This window comes from Prionailurus viverrinus, chromosome F1 (assembly GCF_022837055.1).
Source record: "Prionailurus viverrinus isolate Anna chromosome F1, UM_Priviv_1.0, whole genome shotgun sequence".
Lineage (NCBI taxonomy): Eukaryota > Metazoa > Chordata > Mammalia > Carnivora > Felidae > Prionailurus > Prionailurus viverrinus.
In genome coordinates, this window is record NC_062577.1 from 8,015,736 (window position 1) to 8,034,960 (window position 19,225).

The 19,225-nt window shown below is 46.4% G+C and overlaps 1 protein-coding gene across 1 annotated transcript in view; it reads left to right on the plus strand.

Moving 5' to 3' along the window:
* Nucleotides 1-8,530: 8,530 nt before the first annotated feature.
* Nucleotides 8,531-19,225, plus strand: part of MPZL1 (myelin protein zero like 1) — a 67,140-nt gene continuing 56,445 nt past the window's right edge. Inside the window, exon 1 of the mRNA XM_047840216.1 lies at nucleotides 8,531-8,768. Within this exon, the coding sequence (XP_047696172.1) occupies nucleotides 8,678-8,768 (91 nt within the window). The 5' untranslated portion in view covers nucleotides 8,531-8,677. The remainder of the gene's footprint in view (nucleotides 8,769-19,225) is intronic.

Here is a 19,225-nt window from a genome sequence, read left to right on the forward strand (position 1 = left end):
GATGTAGTCTCCCGCTGCCTGCTATACTAAAGGAAGGGAAAGATACTTTTTCAGGCGCCCCCAAGTGGTTATTTATATAGTGTGTCTCCAGCGTTCGTATGGTCTTGTGTTCTAGAGTTTTCTATTTTCCTTTTTAACTTTTTATCTTTGAGAATCCGACACAGAAGAAAAACAAACGGTCTCGTTACTAGCGTAATATTTACCTCTTATTTCGAAAACCGTAAGTCTGTTTATATTCATCGCTAATAGATCGCAGTGTGTCTGTTGCAATGTCCCTGTGGCAGGAAAATCCTAGACACTTTCCCTTACCGTGTTCTGGACCTTGCGCTTTCTAATAATAGTAAAATTGTCGGTTTCAGGACTACCTTTTATCCTAGGGTTCAAAATGCCACCTTTCCAAGCCTTGTGAATTCCCATTGTGTTTTTACTCAAACTATTCTCTTCGGCTGGAAAATCTCTTTCCTTTCGGATAAATCCCAAACTCTGACCTTCCCGGAGAGATCCTGTAACATATTAAAATCAACTGTATGTGGCATAGAACTGGGGTGCAGTCTTGGCTCCTCTAATCATGATTTATTGGAGGACAAGATGCCAACACCAACACTGAAATCTGTATAAACTGGCAACCAATTGTGTAATTCATTATAACTGGTGTCCGATCGTCCCAGTATCTTTTATGGCATGACTTGCTTACTATATTTTAAATTCTTAAATATTTAGTATTTAAACTTATGCCAACAAAGCTGGTGCTCAGTAATTGGCGAACTGGTTTCAAGTTCCTTAACAATACAGATCTTGGTAAACTGTCTCTCTAACAAATAACAAACCAGATCGGCAACAAGTGGAAGGGTGGCTCCCCTAAATAGACCTCTTCATTTGTTTTATTTCATATCAGTGCGTTCATTCATCTGATTGCTCGACAAACAGTACAATACTATGTACCAGACACTGAATGGTCAACTTTCTTCCTATGGTTTTTGATTTTATTAAAGCCCCAGGACAGGACCCATGGGCAGGAAGAGCCGCCAAGAAGTTTCTATTTCTCATGAGAATGAGGAGCTAAAAATTATGACTTGTGAGATAAACTACTGTCGCCACTTCAGATTTCTGAAAACCTCGGTTTCTACAGTTCCTAAGGTGTCTCTGTGCTCTCCTTTCCTGCTTGAATTTGCTATAGTTATTACTGTTTTCAGGGGGTTTTTTCTTACTCCTACTTCGCTCCAGGGATTGAAAAAGTTTGTCTATTACTCTTCAGGCTCCATCGGAGTATCTCACTTGCCTCTCACAACGATGCAGGAAGACCGACAGTAACAAAACTTCAGAACATCGATTGCCTAACCCACGGTGATAAATATCTGTATCCTGGTGAAGGAACACCTGTGACCTGTGACCCTCCGCAAGGGACATTCTTCCCTTGTAGGTTTCTGTGAAGCAGAAGTGGGGTCCAGGGAGGCAGAGGATCTTAAGGAGCATTTTCTCCCCATCACAGTGAATGAAAAAGCCTGGTGACATGTACTTCCACAGTCAACCTCTCTCTAAGGACCCCCATTATTCTTGTTACCCCAATTTGGTGCCCAGAAATATCATAGACACTAGAACTCTAATTTTCAGTATTTTCTAGCAAAAAATGCAACCCTTCTGAATTCAGCCATCCTGGCAATAGAAATGTCAATGAAATTGATTCAGCTTCAGGCAAATCTTTTTCATGGTGGCCTGGGATTCATCTTTGACTCTGATATCTATTTGTGAATAACCCGATTCTCGGTGTTCCAGAAACCTCTTGCTATCGCGACCCACAGATCACAGTGTTCCAATGCCTCTAGCAACATATCTTAAAAGACAAGGAGGGAAGGAACGCCAGTGAGAATACGGGAGGTGGGGGAAGATTCTGCCACAGTCACAAATAGCTGTATGAAATTTTGGTGTCTGTCACCCTCTTCCTAATTTCTCCCATTAATTCCAGCCCTAGAAAATTCTGTCTGTATATATTTGCCAGCACTAGATGCTCCTGAGTGCCCCTTATCTTTTTTTTTTATTTATTGAGAGGGGGAGAGAGAGAGAGAGAGCGCAGGGCAGGGACAGAGAGAGGGAGAGAGAGAGAATCCCAAGCAGGCTCCACACCAGCAGCACTGACCCCGACGCAGGGCTCTAACTCATGAACGTGAGATCATGACCTGCGCCAAAACCAAGAATCAGACACTTAACCGGCTGAGCCACCCAGGTGCCCCACAAGTGCATTTTTTGTGCACTGCATGGAAAAGGAAGTCTGTGAGCCGATGGGCCTGTGTAGATAGCTGTTATCAGAAGGCCTCTGTGCATGACTTTTTCTTATTATTGATTTTGTGGGGAAAGTTCTCCCCCAAGGAGCCCCTTCTTTTCAGAGGCAGTCATGCACTAAAAGGACCTCTCTGACTTGATTGGGAGTCCTCGGTGGATTCTGATCGTATTGCCTGGACTGCTTGAGCTGGTGAAGGGAAGTTTCTAGGAGGAGGAAAGCAGTATAACCAATAATGATTGGAATCCAAAGGGTTTGGGTTTGTTTTTCCATTTACTTTCTGCGCAGGATCGGAAACCAGTGTAAGGGCTGTGGCTCAAACAACCTCGCGTGATTGTTTTTTTCTTTGTAACTTCACTAGATCAGTTTAATAGACATTCACCCATCTCTTCATCCGACAAATATAATGCAGACATAAATTGCATAGGGAGGGTTTGCGACTTGAATGGGTGGCAAGCATAGGCCTCTTTGAGAAGATAACATGGCAGCAAAGGCTAGAAGGTCAGGAAGGTGTGTCTGGAAGGTCAGGTCCGTATCTGGAAGAACCAACTGGGTAGAGGGGGATAAGCCAGTGCCAACACCCTGAGACCTGAGTGTACCTGAAATGTTCCAGAAATAGCAATGGGGAGAGTGTGGCGACGAGGAGGGGAGCAAGAGTGAGAGTAATAGGAGACGAGTGTTGCTGTGTGCCAGGCTCTGTCTGAAGGCCCTGGGAAAACATGGAACCGTATGGCTAGTCCCTCGTGTCCCTAGAGGGGGACCATTTTATATGGGAGACAGACAGGTAAGTAGATAATAGCAAGCAAGCGCTGATATGATACTAGTAACATTTATTGAGAACGTACCGCCCAATACGTTACTCCCATGTGTGTTTGCAAAGACCCTGAGAGAGGAATCCTATTCTAAAACCTAAAGACGATGCGTTAGAAATCAGAAGGAGTACAGAGCTGCACCGGATGGCAGTGGTCAAGTGCACACAGGGCGGCGCAGGTATTAGAGACTGCGGGAAACCTTTCTAGAGGAACTCACCCTCCACTTATATTCTGAAAGACGAGAAGATAAACTTTGACCGTCAAGGGACAGAGGGAGGCCTGAAGCCTGAGGAAGCAGCGAGAACAGAGCCCTGCTGGCGTGAAGAGGCAGGGCTGGAGCCGAAGGCAGGTTCGGATTGCACGACTGGAGTGTGGGCTGGAGCGCACAGGGCAGGGGCTCACAAACGCACTCTGCAGGGATGTGCATGCCGGCCAAGGTGTTTGGGCTTCATGCTTAGGGCAATAAGGAGCCGATGAAAGGCTCTAGAAAGGATGTGAATGGGAAATTCATTCTGTCCGCTTTCAGGTGGAGGCCAGCCCCCTGCGAAACAACTCATAGTCGAGGTTTTCTCGTTTGTTCTCTCTGGCCTGGTTTTCCTACCTGTGGGGGGTGCACACAGGCTTTGGGGGACCGGAGAGAATGCCAAGGCATGCGGGGAGAAGCTGGCTGGGGCTTGAAGCCAGGGAAGAAGGGAGGGGGGCTGCTGTGCTCAGCCCGGGGGTGGCCAAATCCGGGTGTCATCCAGGAGTCCCAGCAACTAGTGCTCGGATAGACAAGCCCTCTGACTTTTCCAAGCAGGTGATGTCTCAGAGGTCGTTTTTCCCACGTACTGTAGAGCACCTCACCGCCACGGCAGCCTCTCAGGCTCCGTGTAGCCCTTCCGCGGCTTCCCCGGGCGGCAGACCTCGATATCTAATTGCCTTCTGGTTCCCCATGGTGTGTTCTCGGCATTTTAAGCTATGTCCAAGGCCCAGCTCGTTAGCCGTCCTCACAGACCAGTTTCTTTTCCTTGGCTTTTATTTTATATATATACACACACACACACACACACACATATACATATATGTATACATATACATATATATTTATATATATATACACATACATATATATTTATATATATGTATGTGTATATATATTTATTTACATATATATGTATATATTTATATATAAATATATATTTATTTATATTTATATATATATTATATATATTATATATTTATAAATATATATAGAAATATATATTTATATATACATATATATGTATATGTATTTATTTACATATATATAAATTTCTTTTTTATAAAAATTTTTATTTATTTTCATTTATATATTTATTCATAAATTATTTATATAAATTTATTTGTATATATATTTATATAAATTTATTTGTATATATGAATTTATTTATATGTTTATTTATATTTTATTTATATTATATGTATATTTATATCTATATTTATATGCATATTTATATGTATATTATTTGTATATATGAATTTACTTATTTATTAATTTATTTACATCCAAATTAGGAGTAGATTCCTGAATGCCCCTTACCCATGTAGCCCACCCCCGCCTCCCACAACCCCTCCAGCGACCCTGTTTCTTCTCCATATTTAAGAGTCTTTTATGTTTTGTCCTCCTGCCTGTTTTTATATTATTTTTGCTTCCCTTCCCTTATGTTCATCTGCTTTGTATCTTGAACGCCTCATATGAGTGAAGTCATATGATATTTGTCTTTCTCTAATTTCACTTAGCGTAATACCCTCTAGATCCATCCATGAAGTTGCAAATGGCAAGATTTCATTCTTTTTTGATTGCCGAGTAATACTCCAGTGTATATATATACCACATCTTCTTTATCCATTCATCAGTTGATGGAAATTTGGGCTCTTTCCATACTTTGGCTATTGTCGATAGTGCTGCTATAAACATGGGGATGCATGTGTCCCTTCAAAGCAGCACACCTGTATCCCTTGGATAAATGCCTAGTGGAGCAATTTCTGGGTCATAGGGTAGTTCTATGTTTAATTTTTTGAGGAACTGCCATACTGTTTTCCAGAGTGGCCACACCAGTTTGCATTCCCACCAGCAGTGCAAAACAGACCCTCTTTCTTCGCGTCCTCGACATCATCTGTTGTTGCCTGAGTGGTTAATGCTAGCCATTCCAACAGGTATGAGGTGGCATCTCATTGTGGTTTTGATTTGTATTCCTTGATGGTGAGCGATATGGAGCAGTTTTGCATGTGTTGGTTGGCTATGTGGATGTCTTCTTTGGAGAAGTGTCCATTCATATCTTTTGCCCATTTCTTCACTGGATTCGTTTTTTGGGTGTTGAGTTTGTTAAGTTCTTTATAGATTTTGGACACTAACCCTTTATCTGATATGTCATTTGCAAATATCTTCTCCCATTCTGTCGGTTGCCTTTTGGTTTTGCAGATTGTTTCCTTTGCTGTGCAGAAGCCTTTTATTTTAATGAGGTCCCAATAGTTCATTTTTGCTTTTGTTTCCCTTGCCTCCAGAGACATGTTGAGTAAGAAGTTGCTGTGGCCAAGGTCAAAGAGGTTTTTGCCTAATTTCTCCTCGAGGATTTTGATGGCTTTCTGTCTTACATTTAGGTCTTTCAACCATTTTGAGTTTATTTTTGTGTAGGGTGTAAGAAAGTGGTCCAGGTTCATTTTTCTGCATGTTGCTGTTCAGTGTTCCCAGCACCACTTGCCAAAGAGACTGTCTTTATTCCATTGGATACTCTTTCCTGCTTTGTCAAGGATTAGTTGGCCATACATTTGTGGGTCTATTTCTGGGTTCTCTATTCTGTTCCATCGATCTGAGTGTCTTTGTGCCAGTACCATACTGTCTCGATGATTACAGCTTTGTAATACAGCTTGAAGTCTAGGATTGTGATGTCTCCACCTTTGGTTTTCTTTTTCCAGATTGCTTTGGCTATTCGGGGTCTTTTCTGGTTCCATACAAATTATAGGATTGTTTGTTCCAGCTCTGTGAAGAATGCTGGTGTTATTTTGCTAGGGATTGCTATTTTATACATATTTTAAAAGTTCATTTACCTATTTTGAGAGAGACAGAGACAGAGACAGAGAGCGCAAGCAGGGGAGGGGCAGAGAGAGAATCCCAAGCAGGCTCTGCACTCAGTCCCAATCCCAAGAGTCAGACACTTAACCAACTGAGCCACCCAGGAGCCCCTCTTCCTCGGCTCTTAGTTTTGGTTGCCTGGCTACCGCCATTCTTTACTCAGGCCAAAAACTAGAGGTTACACCTGTCTTTCTGGATGCTTTTCTATTGATTAGACTTCCCATCCAATTGATCCCCAGCCCCATCACCATCTCCCTGAAATGCTTCGCCACCCCTTGTCTTCCCCTCTACCTCTCTTCCCACTCACCTGGTCTGCTGCAGTGGTCACCCTCCTAAAACACAGGCTTGAACTTGTCACTTCCCCTTTACCTCTCCCCACTGCCTGTGCAATAAAGACAACCTAGGGCTCTTCAAAAGATGACCACGGCCTACTTTTCCAGCATTCTCTTTCCCTCGCTCCTCTGAAGTTCCAAACCATGCAGGATTTACTATTTCTTGCACCTGGTACTGTTTTCCTGTTTCTGAGGTTGCTTTTCCTGCCACTTTCTGGCGAACCTGTACTCATCGTTTAAAGCCCACCTCAAATGCTACATCCTCTGTGCATCTATCTTTCCCACACATCTCTCGGGCCAGTGGTTCTCAGAGGGGGAAGGTATGTGTGTTGAGGTACATCACAGTCAGAGAAGCTTGTAACATTGCATGTGTCTTTGAGAACCACTGCCCCTGTTGGCCTTGGGTTTCTCCTTTATTCGCCCTTCTCTTCAAGCATTAAAAAACCTCTAGTACCAGGGTACCTGGGTGGCTTGGTCGGTTAAACGGGTTGAACGTCCTACTTCGGCTGGGGCCATGATCTCATGGTCCACAAGTTCGAGCCCTGCGAGGGACTCTGTGCTGACAGCTCAGAGCCTAGAGCCTGCTTCACATTCTGTCTCTCTCTCTCTCTCTCTGCCCCCTCCCCTGTTCACACTGTCTGTCTCTCTCTTTCTCAAAAATAAATACAAAATTTAAAAAAAATCTAGTACCTGTTTGTCCACACTGGTGGACTGTGCACTTCTTGAGAGTAAAGCCTAGGTGTTCTACAGCTATAGCACATAGTAGTTGCTCACTGAATGCATTTGTATTCTATTCAATGGACATTCCAGACACACTTCATTAGGATCTTATAGGGCAAAATGTCACGCTTTTTTAGTTTTCTCTCACTAATGCTAATTATTATGAATTTGCATACAAGGTTGGGAGGCTAAAACAGCAAAAATATCAGGACCGGCGTTTATAAAGCTGACTTTAGACAAAACCCAAAATGAGAGATCGCACTTGGGTTTTCTCACCAGGCCCCACTCTTGTCCTAATTGTCTAATTGTCTAATTGTCTAATTTCGTTCCTTCCTTCACTCCATCGCCCTCCCTCCCCCCGCCGCCAATCTGTATTCTTCCTTTCCTTCACTTACTCTCAACTTTTCATGCTTCTGTTCCCCCTTCTGTGCCCTTCTTGGGTATCTCATAAGGACCCTTCCAAACACTCTCCAGTACTTATTGGGCATCCACTGAGTGGCATCCACTGTTCTGGGCCAAAGTAACCAAGTTGAGCAGAGTCGGCCAAGACACTTCAGAGTCAGAAACTTCCCCACGCCCGCTTTTATTGACAAAATGAGGGACATTTAGTGTGCAAAAGGGAAAATAAACAAAAAGCGCATTCATTCGTGTTCCAAGCAGCAGGAAAGCGTTCCCAGTTTCCACCCTTTCTTAAGCCAAAAGGAGTACTCCTAAGAGGAGATCCGGGCAAGATGGAGACTTCTTTTAAAGCTAGATTTCTCCAATTGCGACACATGAATTACCTAGTCGAGGCAAAGGACAGGCCTCGCAAGGGACCAGGCGGGAGATGTGCTCCATGTGGGCGACCGAATCATCCCATCATCCCATCGTCCCCTTCATTCTATTTTCTTTGTAAATGAACTGCTGCTTTCCCTTTAGGTGAGGCTCCAGAAACCCAGAAGGGCTGACCCAGAGGCGAGCGCAGACCCGGCGAAGACCCGCCGGCCAGGAGACACTATGCAGAGATCTGCTGGACTGGAGCTCCGAAGAGGCAGAGGAGACGGCGGCCGGTGGACGGGACACTGGCGGACACCGGAGCAGGCGGCGCGCCGGGCGGCAGCCAGCGCCGCCCAAGACCCAGGCCTCTAGCGCCAGGAGAAGGAGCCTGGGGTGGAAGCCTGGGTGGGACCGGGGGGAGGGCGGGCCTCCGGAGCAGAGGGCGTGATGGGCAGTCGGTGTCCTCCAATCGCGTCCTGGCGAGGGAGCGGGGCCGGCCAATGAGCGGACGGCTGGGGCCGGCGTGGGGGCCAGGAGCGGGGAGCGCGGCGTGGAGGTGCCAGCGGGCGCGGGCGCGGGCGCGGGCGCGACGAGGCTGGAGCCCCTGTGGCGAGCCGAGCCGAGCGCAGCGGGGACGGGGACCCAGGGCCGCGGCGGCGGCGGCGGCGGCGGCGGCGGCGGGAGGACGATGGCAGTGCCCGCCGGGGCCGAGGCAGTGATTGCAGCCCCAGCCCGCAGGCGCTGGCTGTGGTCGGTGCTGGCGGCGGCGCTCGGGCTGTGTGAGTGATGCCGGGGCCGGGCCGGGGCGGCGGGGGCCTCGCGGGGCCGGCGCCCTTCCCTCGCGGCAGCCGCGGGCCCTGCGCGCCGGGCGCCGAGATGGGGAGGGGGCGCGGCCTGCGCGCTCCGGGGCCGGGGGAGCGCGGAGCCTTCCTTCCTCCCGATCCCTGCGCGTGCGGGAGGAGGGGCGAGCTCCCCACCTTGCTCCTTCCTGGGGGGGGGGGGGGGGGACTGTCGGGACCGCGGGCCGGCGGGGTCTCCTGCCCTCCCCGCCTGGGGACCCGGGGTCGCCCGGGCCCGCCTGGGATTCCGGTTCGGGAGCCCGGGGTTCGGGCGCCCGGGGTTCGGGCGCTCTCCACCTATGCGAGGTGGCGGAAGGTGGTAGGGCTTTCATTTGCCAAGGCCTTTGTTGGGTTGTTTCCCCGCTTTAAGCGAATGTTTGGTTTTACCTTGTAAGTTCCATTTCGGGTGCTCCCCGATCCATTTTTTAAGGCTCGTGATGGAAGAGCCCCGGGGTCTCGTGCGTCTCGTGTGGCTTGCAGAGCACCCACCGAGGGGACATTTAGATTACCTCTGCTTCGGAAGCAGAGACTGGGAACATCACTGGAATACTGGAATGAGCTGGCTTAAAAGAATTTGGTCAAATACGTAATAACTCCAGGCATAGTCACCGCAGTTTGTCAAGACACATTAAAAAGCCCGTTTTTCCTTTTCCCTTTTTTTTTTTTTAAATGACCCTTTTTTCTTGCTTAATTTCATGGGTCAACTTAAGGTAAACCCCAGGCTCGATTTATGGCATTGGGTGAGTTGTTTTATGGACGTCTGAAGTGTTGGCCATAGGACTTTTTTGTGCTGTTGTTCAAAGCGGCGTACTTGCTGCCTCAGAATGTGGTTAAGTAATGGTTATAGAGAGGGCCAACTCCTGGGAAACCACGTAGACTTTTTCGTTTCTTTTGTTCCTCAAAATACCAGTTGCATCACAGTGTCTGAATACAAGTTTACTCAGTAATTTCTTCCCTGGAAAAGTCTTCGGTGTAATCTTCCGAACCAGGAAAACTTACCATTTAGCCACTGATCCCAGCATGGTGAAGTATGAACCTAGAAGTCTCACCCTCCTTGAAAATGTACTTCGTATGCATAAGACAGTCCATTCCCTGTAAATATCTCTAGTGAGGGGGAAAAAAAAAAAGGTTAAAAGTGTGTGTGTGTGTGGGGGGGTTGTTGGTGATGATGACAGTATTTGTCTTTTAAGTAAAGGCAGGAAGTAGCCTAAAACTAAGGTTGGTCAGAAAGCTCGGGTGCTTCAGACAGAATAATTAGGCACGAGAGGTCAGACATTGTACTGAGGACGTCAGGATGATCTTAATTAGACTGAAGATACTAAAAGAAGCAGAACTGAAAACCTGAGTATTCATGGATATTAATATGAACAGATCATCAGAATGAGAGCTACATTTATCTCGGATGTACCCAGCTCTTCCGTAATGAAAGGTGCACACTGACGTATGAGTGTCAGCAGCTAAGGTGAGCTTAATTTTAGAAAACGGTTGAATGCTGCTTCTTGCCAAATCGTCTTTTTCTGGTCATGGGCGGTGTACGTAACAGTTCGTTTTTATAGAAAACCTTCCTGAATTTGATGCAGATACATAGTTACCCAGCAAACCTTTTAAGTACCAAGCACCAAAAGTATTCTAGAAGGACGGTCCCTGACTTCACATCATTTCCAGTTCAGTGGGAGAAACAGAGTGTGATAGTTAATACAAGAAGTCCTTGGATAACGGTGTGCTGTGAGAGCCCCTAGGTAGAGCCATCATCTCAGACTGGAGGGCAGGCCACCAGAGGAAAGGGGTGCTTAAGCTGAGTAGGCACTGGGCGAGGAAACCGCATATACAGAGTCCTGGATGGACCCGTTGGTCGGTCCGTGTGGTGGGAGGTAGGAGCGTGGCTGGGAAAGAGATGGGGGCAGTCAAGGCAGGAATGCCAGCCAGAGGCATTAACTCACAGAGGACCTTGCTTGCCATTTGTAAGGTGGATCTTTATCCTGAGGACTGTGGAGGCTGGTGAAGCCTTTCTTTCTCTGTGGAGACGTGCAGGATGGGTCGGAGTGGTCTGAGACGGAGGAGATCAGAGGGCTATTCTAATACTCCAGAGAGGGGGGCGTGAATGAAAGCAGTGGGATATGAAGAGAGGACACGCTCTTGAGCGCTAGCTAGAGAGTAAATTTGATAGGGCTTGCAAATTGATGTGCCGTCGGCTTGAAAGAGGAGGGTAGGGTGATCCTAAGGTTTGGGGCTTGGGAAGCTGAGCCTATTTTTGGCAGGTGGGGCTTCTCACAGGTCAAGAATGTGGATGAGGGAATAGCATATGAGGAAGATGGTGATGAAGTTACTTTGGGGTATGTTGAGCTTTACACGCTGCTGAGACATCCTAATAGAAGTGGGCAGAAGACAGTTGGGATGGATGGTGCTGGGGAGATGAGAAAGCTCTGGTCGGAAGCACCGATTTGGGAGGCATCACAGAAGAGAGTAAAAGCTTGCATGGTTTGGATGAGGTCACCGTGGAAGAGTGTGTTGAAGGAAATAGCAGAGGGCCGAGGACGGAGCCCTGGGCTATCGGGAACCTGGGAGGGAGGTCTGATGAGGAAATGAAGACCGGGAAGAATGTGGTGTCTTGGAAACCAAGACCGAATGAAGGTTGAAGGAAGAGATAGTGGTTAACAGTGTCAGATGAGGATTGAGTGCATTTGGCAATTGTCGTGTCTCTGATCACCTTTACATAGGAAGGACACACACAGGGTCTGAAGAAGGAAGCTCCGTGATTGGCACCACCCGTTTCAGTAAATGGCTTTCATCTAATTGCCCAACCCAGAAGGCTGGGACCCACCCTCGATTCCGCCCTGCCCCTCATCAAGCCCCGCATCCGGTTCTGCCATCGCCCAAATGCGTTTGGAATTCACCCCCTTTTTTTTCTTGTCAACGAACCGTCCGCTTTTAGCATTTTAGGCAGAGTCACCCAGCTGGTCTCCCCCATTTCCCCATCTTGCCTCTTTTTAATCCATTCTTCGCCCAACTGCAGGAATGATTTTTAGAAAAATGTAATCAGATCGTCTTACTTTCTTGCTTACAGTCCTTAAAGGCTTCCCCTGACATTCTCAGTGACTCACCAGCTTCTCCCCATGGCCTGCGGTGCTTTGTGTGAGATCTGGTTACTGCCTCTCTGACTTCAGCTTGTGTCACTCACCCCCTGGCTCACTCTGTTCAAGCCACACTGCCATCTTGTTCTCTTTGACACTCATCCCCCTCTCAGGTCCTGTGCATTTGCTGTTCCGGCTCCCTGGCATACCGTTTCCCCAGGACTGCCCAGAGCGGTCTCCTTTTCGTCAGTGAGGGCATAAATGTCACTTTTTCAGGGGCACCTGGGTGCCTCAGTTGGTTAAGTGACCGACTTTTGATTTCAGCTCAGGTGGTGATCTCATGGTTCGTGAGTTCAAGCCCTGCATTGGGCTCTGTGCTGACAGCACAGAGCCTGCTGGGATTCTCGGGTCCCCTCTGTCTCCGCAGCTCTCCTGCTCGCATGTACCCACATGTGCTTTCTCTCTCAGAAATAAATACACATTTCTTTCTAAATGTCTTTTTTTCAGAGAGGGCTTTCTCTAACCACCCTGCCCAGGGGAGTTCCCTGTTATCATTTCCTGGTCCTTTGTTTATTTCTTTTTTTTGTAATTTCTAACTATTTGGTTTTTCTTCTTTCCTCTCTGAGAATCCAGGACAGAGATAGCGTTTGCCTTGTTTATATAAATGTCCCCAGTGCTTAGCACAGTGGATAGGATAGATGCTAATGGTTGTGAAGGGCAGTGAGGCATATGTATGTCTCAATAACAGTTTGTTAGTAGTTTGTAATCTGTAGTTAGGATTTAGCCTGGCGCATAGCGGGTATCCAGTGTTTCTTGAAACAAGGAATATTGGGGCGCCTGGGTGGCTCAGTCGGTTAAGCGTCCGACTTCGGCTCAGGTCACGATCTCGCGGTCCACGAGTTCGAGCCCCGTCGGGCTCTGTGCTGACAGCTCAGAGCCTGGAGCCTGCTTCCGATTCTGTGTCTCCCTCTCTCTCTGCCCCTCCCCCGTTCATGCTCTGTCTCTCTCTGTCTCAAAAATAAATAAATAAACGTTAAAAAATTTTTTTTAAAGAAAAAAAAAAAGAAACAATTTTTTCCCCCAAGTGTGATTTCATGTATCATCTGGTTATTTTCACTCTTTAAGTATGTGTGCGATAAATTAACATTCTCCAACTACTTTATTTCTTTTAGTTTCCTTATTTATTTATAAGTTTATTTATTTATTTTGAGCGAGACAGAGAGAGTGTACGAGGGAGGGGCAGAGAGAGAGGGAGAATCTCAAGCAGGCTCCGTGCTGTCAGCTTAGAGCCTGACGCGGGGCTCAGACCTACAAACTGTGAGATCACGACCTCAGCCAAAATTAAGAATAAGAATCGGACACTCAACTGACTGCCCCTTAAGGTTTATTTATTTAACTAATCTCCACACCTAATGTGGGGCCTGAACTCATGATCCTGAGATAGAGAGTCACGTGCTCTTCTGACTGAGTCAGACAGGCGCCCTCTTCAACGACTTTAAACATCATAGTTCTGGAATTACTAGTTATTACATATTTAAATTATTTGATCATGTTCGTTGTAGCCCTTAAGTGTTTTGTCAATAGGACTTTTCTATTACTTGACGCTTGTTGCCAAGATTTAGACTTGAGACACTACCTCTGCAGTTGAAACGCCACGGAGCTCAGTACTAATTCCGTCAGCCTTTTGCTGATTTGCCCGTCAGGATACTAAAACTTAGTCTTAAAAAAAAATTCTCCCACTTGTTTTTACTCTAACTCTAGCATAGCCACTAGGCTCAGATACTGCCAAAAGAAGAAATAAAAACAAGTCCTCTGTGAAAGATCTAAGTGAAAAGTACATGAAGCGAAGTTTGTGTTTTCACCAAGTCTTTATGCACTAAATAAACACCTCCCGAGTGCCGGGCGCCCTTTGAATTACTGTGGATACGGCAGGGAGACTGGATCCTCCACAGGATGGATATGCTTCAATCATGAATAATAAAGGACAGCTTATGAGGCGCCTGGGTGGCTCAGTCGGTTGAGCGTCCGACTTCAGCTCAGGTCACGATCCGCGGTCCGTGAGTTCGAGCCCCGCGTCGGGCTCTGGGCTGACAGCTCAGAGCCTGGAGCCTGCTTCGGATTCTGTGCCTCCCTCTCTCTCTGCCCCACCCCCGCTCATGCTCTGTCTCTCTCTGTCAAAAATAAATAAACGTTAAAAAAAATAAAGGACAGATTAAAAATTCACGACAGTCACCACTTTTAAGAAAATATGATTCACCTATTATGCAAATTCACAGAATTAAAAAAAAAACCCATAGAGCACTATTTGTATTACAAAATAGGTATTTGTTTCAACTCACAAAGGACACATGAGATTTCGTTGGTGGTTGATCTTTCCTACTGAGTTTTTAGAATGCGATTTGATTGGGAAAGACTCGATCTACATGGTTTTTCAGAAATATTGCTGCATCTAGAAAATGCTGGCCTACCTGTTAAATATTTCTCACATTCCTTTCTATTCCCACTGAGGCTGATTCATGTGATTCCACGATCACATTTTTCCTGGATGATTAGAATCTTCTACGGGCCCCCAAAGCCGGTGTTTTTATTTAAGTTGTATCTTTTATCTGAGAATTTGAATTCTCCGTGTAAAACGCGCCTCTCACGTGTACCTAAACCTTGTGAAGATTTTAATCTTGCTCTCTCCAACCAGTGGCATAATTTGAAAAGCGAGAATAAAGGGTTTGCTCTGACAGAATTTTTATGGATTCGTTTGGTCTTTAGGTCCCATCGAAGGGAATTTAATTATTAGAAAACCTAGAAGGTCTCGAGTATCGTACGGCTCTGGGTCTTGGTCCCTGCAGCTGAGGAGATACAAAGTCTTCGTGTATCTTGAGTGATTTTCCTTTCTTCCTTTTCCACTCTTATTTTGCCAAGTGCTTGACATTAGCAATGCCCTAGAGTCCAGACCACAGTCCTTGGGACTTTGACTGCCACAAGAAGGCAGAGATCAGTTGGCTTTGGGCCCATTCCTAGTGCCTAAATTGAGAAATTTAATGGTCTCTTGGGACCTATATATCTTTGCCCTTAAACCTCTTTATTCATTATCTTTTTGAATGCATGTGGCTGCTGTGATTTTTATTCACTTATAATTTTCTCTTGGTCCCATTAAGCCTTTATCAAGAAAAGGATGATTTCATTAATAAATTGTTCGGTAATCTATTTATTTATTTTTCTTCCAAACTCAGGGGTCTCTTTGGAAATCGTGATACTTTGCAGTACCTCTGATTGACTGGGCATGTAGTTGGAATGTGGTTGGCCCTTGAAGAACACTGGGGTTAGGGACGCTGACCACCTCCCCCCCCCCCCCCCCCAGTCGAAAATTCAGTTACAACGTTGCTTCCTGAAAACTTAACTGCTAATGGCCTACTGGCGACTCGTATTGTTCAAGGGCTCAACTGTAGTTTTCTAGCAACTGATATACTGTACCCAGACCTTAGTTGTAATTAATTGGGTTTAGAAATGTACTATGTCTTTACCTAGCCTAAGTTATTGATTATTGTAGATAACTGCCACACAGGTTGAAATCCACAACTTGAGCGCAGTTAGTATCATGCTGTAACCAACTGAACAAACTTTGATGAATTTGCAGTGAACATTGTTCATGCTAAGATTCTGACGTTCTACTTTGGGATCTGGGGAATTTATTCTGTGCAATTGAAAGACATTTTTGGGGGTGCCTGGGTGGCTCAGTCAGGTAAGCATCTGACTTTGGCCCAGGTCATGATCTTACGGTTCGTGGGTCCAAGCCCCGTGTCAGGCTCTGTGCTGACAGTGTGGAGCCTGCCTGGGATTCTCTCTCTCTCCCCCCCCCCCTCTCTGCCCCTCTTGCCCCTACTTGCATGCTTGTTCTCTTGTTCACTGTCTGTCTCTCAAATAAATAAGCTTTTAAAAAAAAATAAAAAAAATTATTTTTAAGATGCCTTTATCAAAATTAAGAAATGTGTTATTCTTTTGTCTTCAGTCGTGAAGGAACACAGTGTGGAGTTATGTCGCTTTAACATAATCTTATGCTTTTTCCAGACAGCACTTGAAAAAAATGAAGGTGCTATATTGAGCTTCACTGAGAACTTTATGAGTCTGCACCAGACCGTGTCTTATAGTGAGTTACTCTCCGGTCACGTTCAGGTTGTATTTGTTATATAGCCTTCTTCTACCTAGGTGATAGGTAAAAGACTCAGTTTCCTAAGAGAAAAATGTGTTAAAATGCAAATATTTGAAATCTCCTAAACGGCTAAGAAGGGCACAGAGAAGGTGAGTAGTTAGGGAGAAATTTTGGATTGATTGATATTATATCTGTCTGTATAGATACAGGTTCTGTGTGTGCGTGTGTGTGTGTGTGTTCTACCGTCTATAGTTCCTGTTTCTTAGCCCTTAGAAATTTGGATTTAGAACTAGCTTCCTGTTGTCTTTTGCTCTGCCTTTAGTGACAGAGTGCTTACTGTGTGCCAAGCCTTTGCTAAGCAACTTACGTGCATTGTCTCATCAACTCATCACAATTCTGTGATAATTATTATTTTTATGAATTTTATAGATGAGGAAACGAAGAATCAGATAGGTTGTGTAACTTGCCCAAGGCTACACAAAGCTAGCATATGATGGAGTTGGAGCTCAAAGCATATATTTTTGCAACTTCTCTGCTGTATTATAGAATTTCTCTTGCGAAGTCTCCAAACATTTTTTAGGAGGCTTTTGGCATATCTGAAATGTTTACAGAGCGTCTTTACTCTGTCCCAGGGTGTCCACCAATTTCCTTCTCTTTGTGGTAATGTTTGTGTGAGACTCTCCAAGCCTCCGTACTGCTGATTCTGCTCTGGAGACACAGAGCCTCCGTGTTGAAGCCCTCCTTACGAACAGCGTGGAGTCTGTTCCACCCAATGCTCTGACTACTCCTCAGGGATTTTTAAAGATTTATTATTTATTTTTGAGAGAGAGAGAGAGAGAAGGAATGCGGGAGAGACAGAAAATCCCAAGCAGCCTCTGCACTGTCAGCACAGAGCCGGATGCAGGGCTCGAACTCATGAACCGCAAGATCGCGACCTGAGCTGAAATCAAGAGTCAGATGCTTACCCCGACGGACACCCAGGCGCCCCTACTCCTCAGGGATTTTTAATCTTGGGTGGTTTTCGTAGGTTCTTCTCCCTCTTACGCAGATCCTTCTGACTAGGACACAGCCGGAATCTAGTCAACCAAGTGTCTGACTCCATGCTGGGCTCAGAAAGGTCCCTTGCCCCTCGTCAGGAGGCTCTACACGTGGACCAGGCCACTGAGCCTTTGCCTCTCTGCTTGGGCTGAGTTCTTCTGGAGGCTGTGCTGACCTTTCTGCAGTTAGACCAGTGGCAGGCTTACCCTGCAGGACGTCCACACAGGCCCAGGGTGTTTGCAGCAGAGGCTCCTCGCCGGTGCCTTTCTTTGGCCCCCGCACCCCTGCGCCCCATTGGCCGAGGCCCTGTGGCCCTGTGGCCCTGCCGTCTGCCTCTAGAGGAGGTCCAGCCCTGAACTTGTGGGGACTTGGTCTTCATCAGCTTTCCACTGTTAGGAACTTAATTTTTTTCCCCGGTGCCTGGCAGTGTAGAAGAACCCTGGTGAGAGTCGCTGAATCGTACATCGTGGAGACGGTAGAGAAAGTCTTGACAGTAAGTGGAGGCGACACCGATTGCGATCAGGCTGTCACACGTGTGCTTCGGAAACAGAACACGCAGTTTCTGTTTCTCCCTTCAGAGCGTAGCTTCGCAGCCTCTTATCAGCACTTTAAAATCGCCAGATCTCTGGAAGCGAAACGTTTTTTTCTAAGCTTGACACAAACTCTTTTTGGTTGCAGAATTTGACCGGTACTAATGAGAGCCTGTTTTTAGGCACGATCCCACTCGGTGTGACTGATACGTGTTTCACTGCAGAAATACTGATGTGTTTGGTTACGGGATGCTGCCCGGGGCCCTGCCGGGGCTGGGAGATGATATATAGTGTAGGCATTGTATTAATTTTTTTAAAACCTGAAAAATTCTCCATCTGAAACACATCTGGCCCCGGGGGTTTTCGGTAAGAGGTTGTGGGCCCGTACAGTATTTTATCTCTGAAATTTTCTCTTACTCTTGTAAATACCAAGAGCAACAGAACACGTTTTTAGTTCTTTAAGTATTTTGGTACATAGAGCTAGTGGTTTGCCACTTAAACACCTTCATTCAGATTCCTTTTTTTAATTTATGCTAGCTTGGACCTGGCCTCCCCTTTATCGAGGGGTTCTGGGTCTGTAAACTGGCTCAAGGTTGGAATTGATCGAGGACGTGTGACTTTATGTTTTTATGACTCAAGACTTTAATTCACTTGACCTACAACTTTTCTGCTTATAAAGATCAAGTAAGGGGGGGGGCGCCTGGGGGGCTCGGTCGGTTAAGCGTCCGACTCTTGATTTTGGCCCAGGTTATGATCTCGCGGTTCGTGGGTTCGGGCCCTGCGTCGAACCGTGGGATTCTTTCTCCCTCTCTCTCTCTCTTCTTCTTCCTCTCTCTGCCCCTTCCCCTGCCTCTCTCTCAAGAGAAATCAAGACAAACCATTAAAAAAAAAAGTCTTTACATGTCAAGTAAGAATTGAGGAGGCTGCCCGTCTATATCTCTTCTAGGAACACCACGATCATCCAGCTAATGCTGCAGGTCTGTGCAAGGCTGGCTGTTCTGATTCTGCCCTCACTCCACAGTGTTGAGGTACCCAGACCCACCTCTGCCACTTGGCCCCTGCCACTCCAGGAAGCACTTCCTTCCGTCGCCTTTAGGAGGCACTGTTCCCACCGAAGGGCTGGCTTACAAAGTAATCACAGAGCTTTTCAGGGATGCCGGGGCTCCTCCCAGAAATTCATTTCTCACCATCATGGGGAAAGGTGTGTCTGCTGGACCCCCCCCCCCCCCGGGAGAGTGGGGGGGTGGTGAGTAGGTCTCAAATGACAAATCCACTCTAACGTTCCAGTCTACCTAAGCCTTTGAATCCCTTCCTCTCTATTAACCCGAGACAGGCCTGGCACTTCTCATGTTCATTTGCTGTGGCCGCTTGTGATCCACGTTTCGGCCAAGGAACCAACTATTAGAGCTCTTTGTGACTCTCTGAGCTGCAACACGAAATGCAGAACCTCTGTTGAGCGCGCCCATATCGATAAATTTGGCCTGATGCACTTTTGTTTCTTTTATCGTTCTCTCACACGCAGTCCCTGGATCTCTGTCTGTATAAATGAGAAAAACCCAGTAGTTCTTTTGGAGTGTAGCGGGTCTCCTCGTGGGTCATGCTCTGTACCGCCGG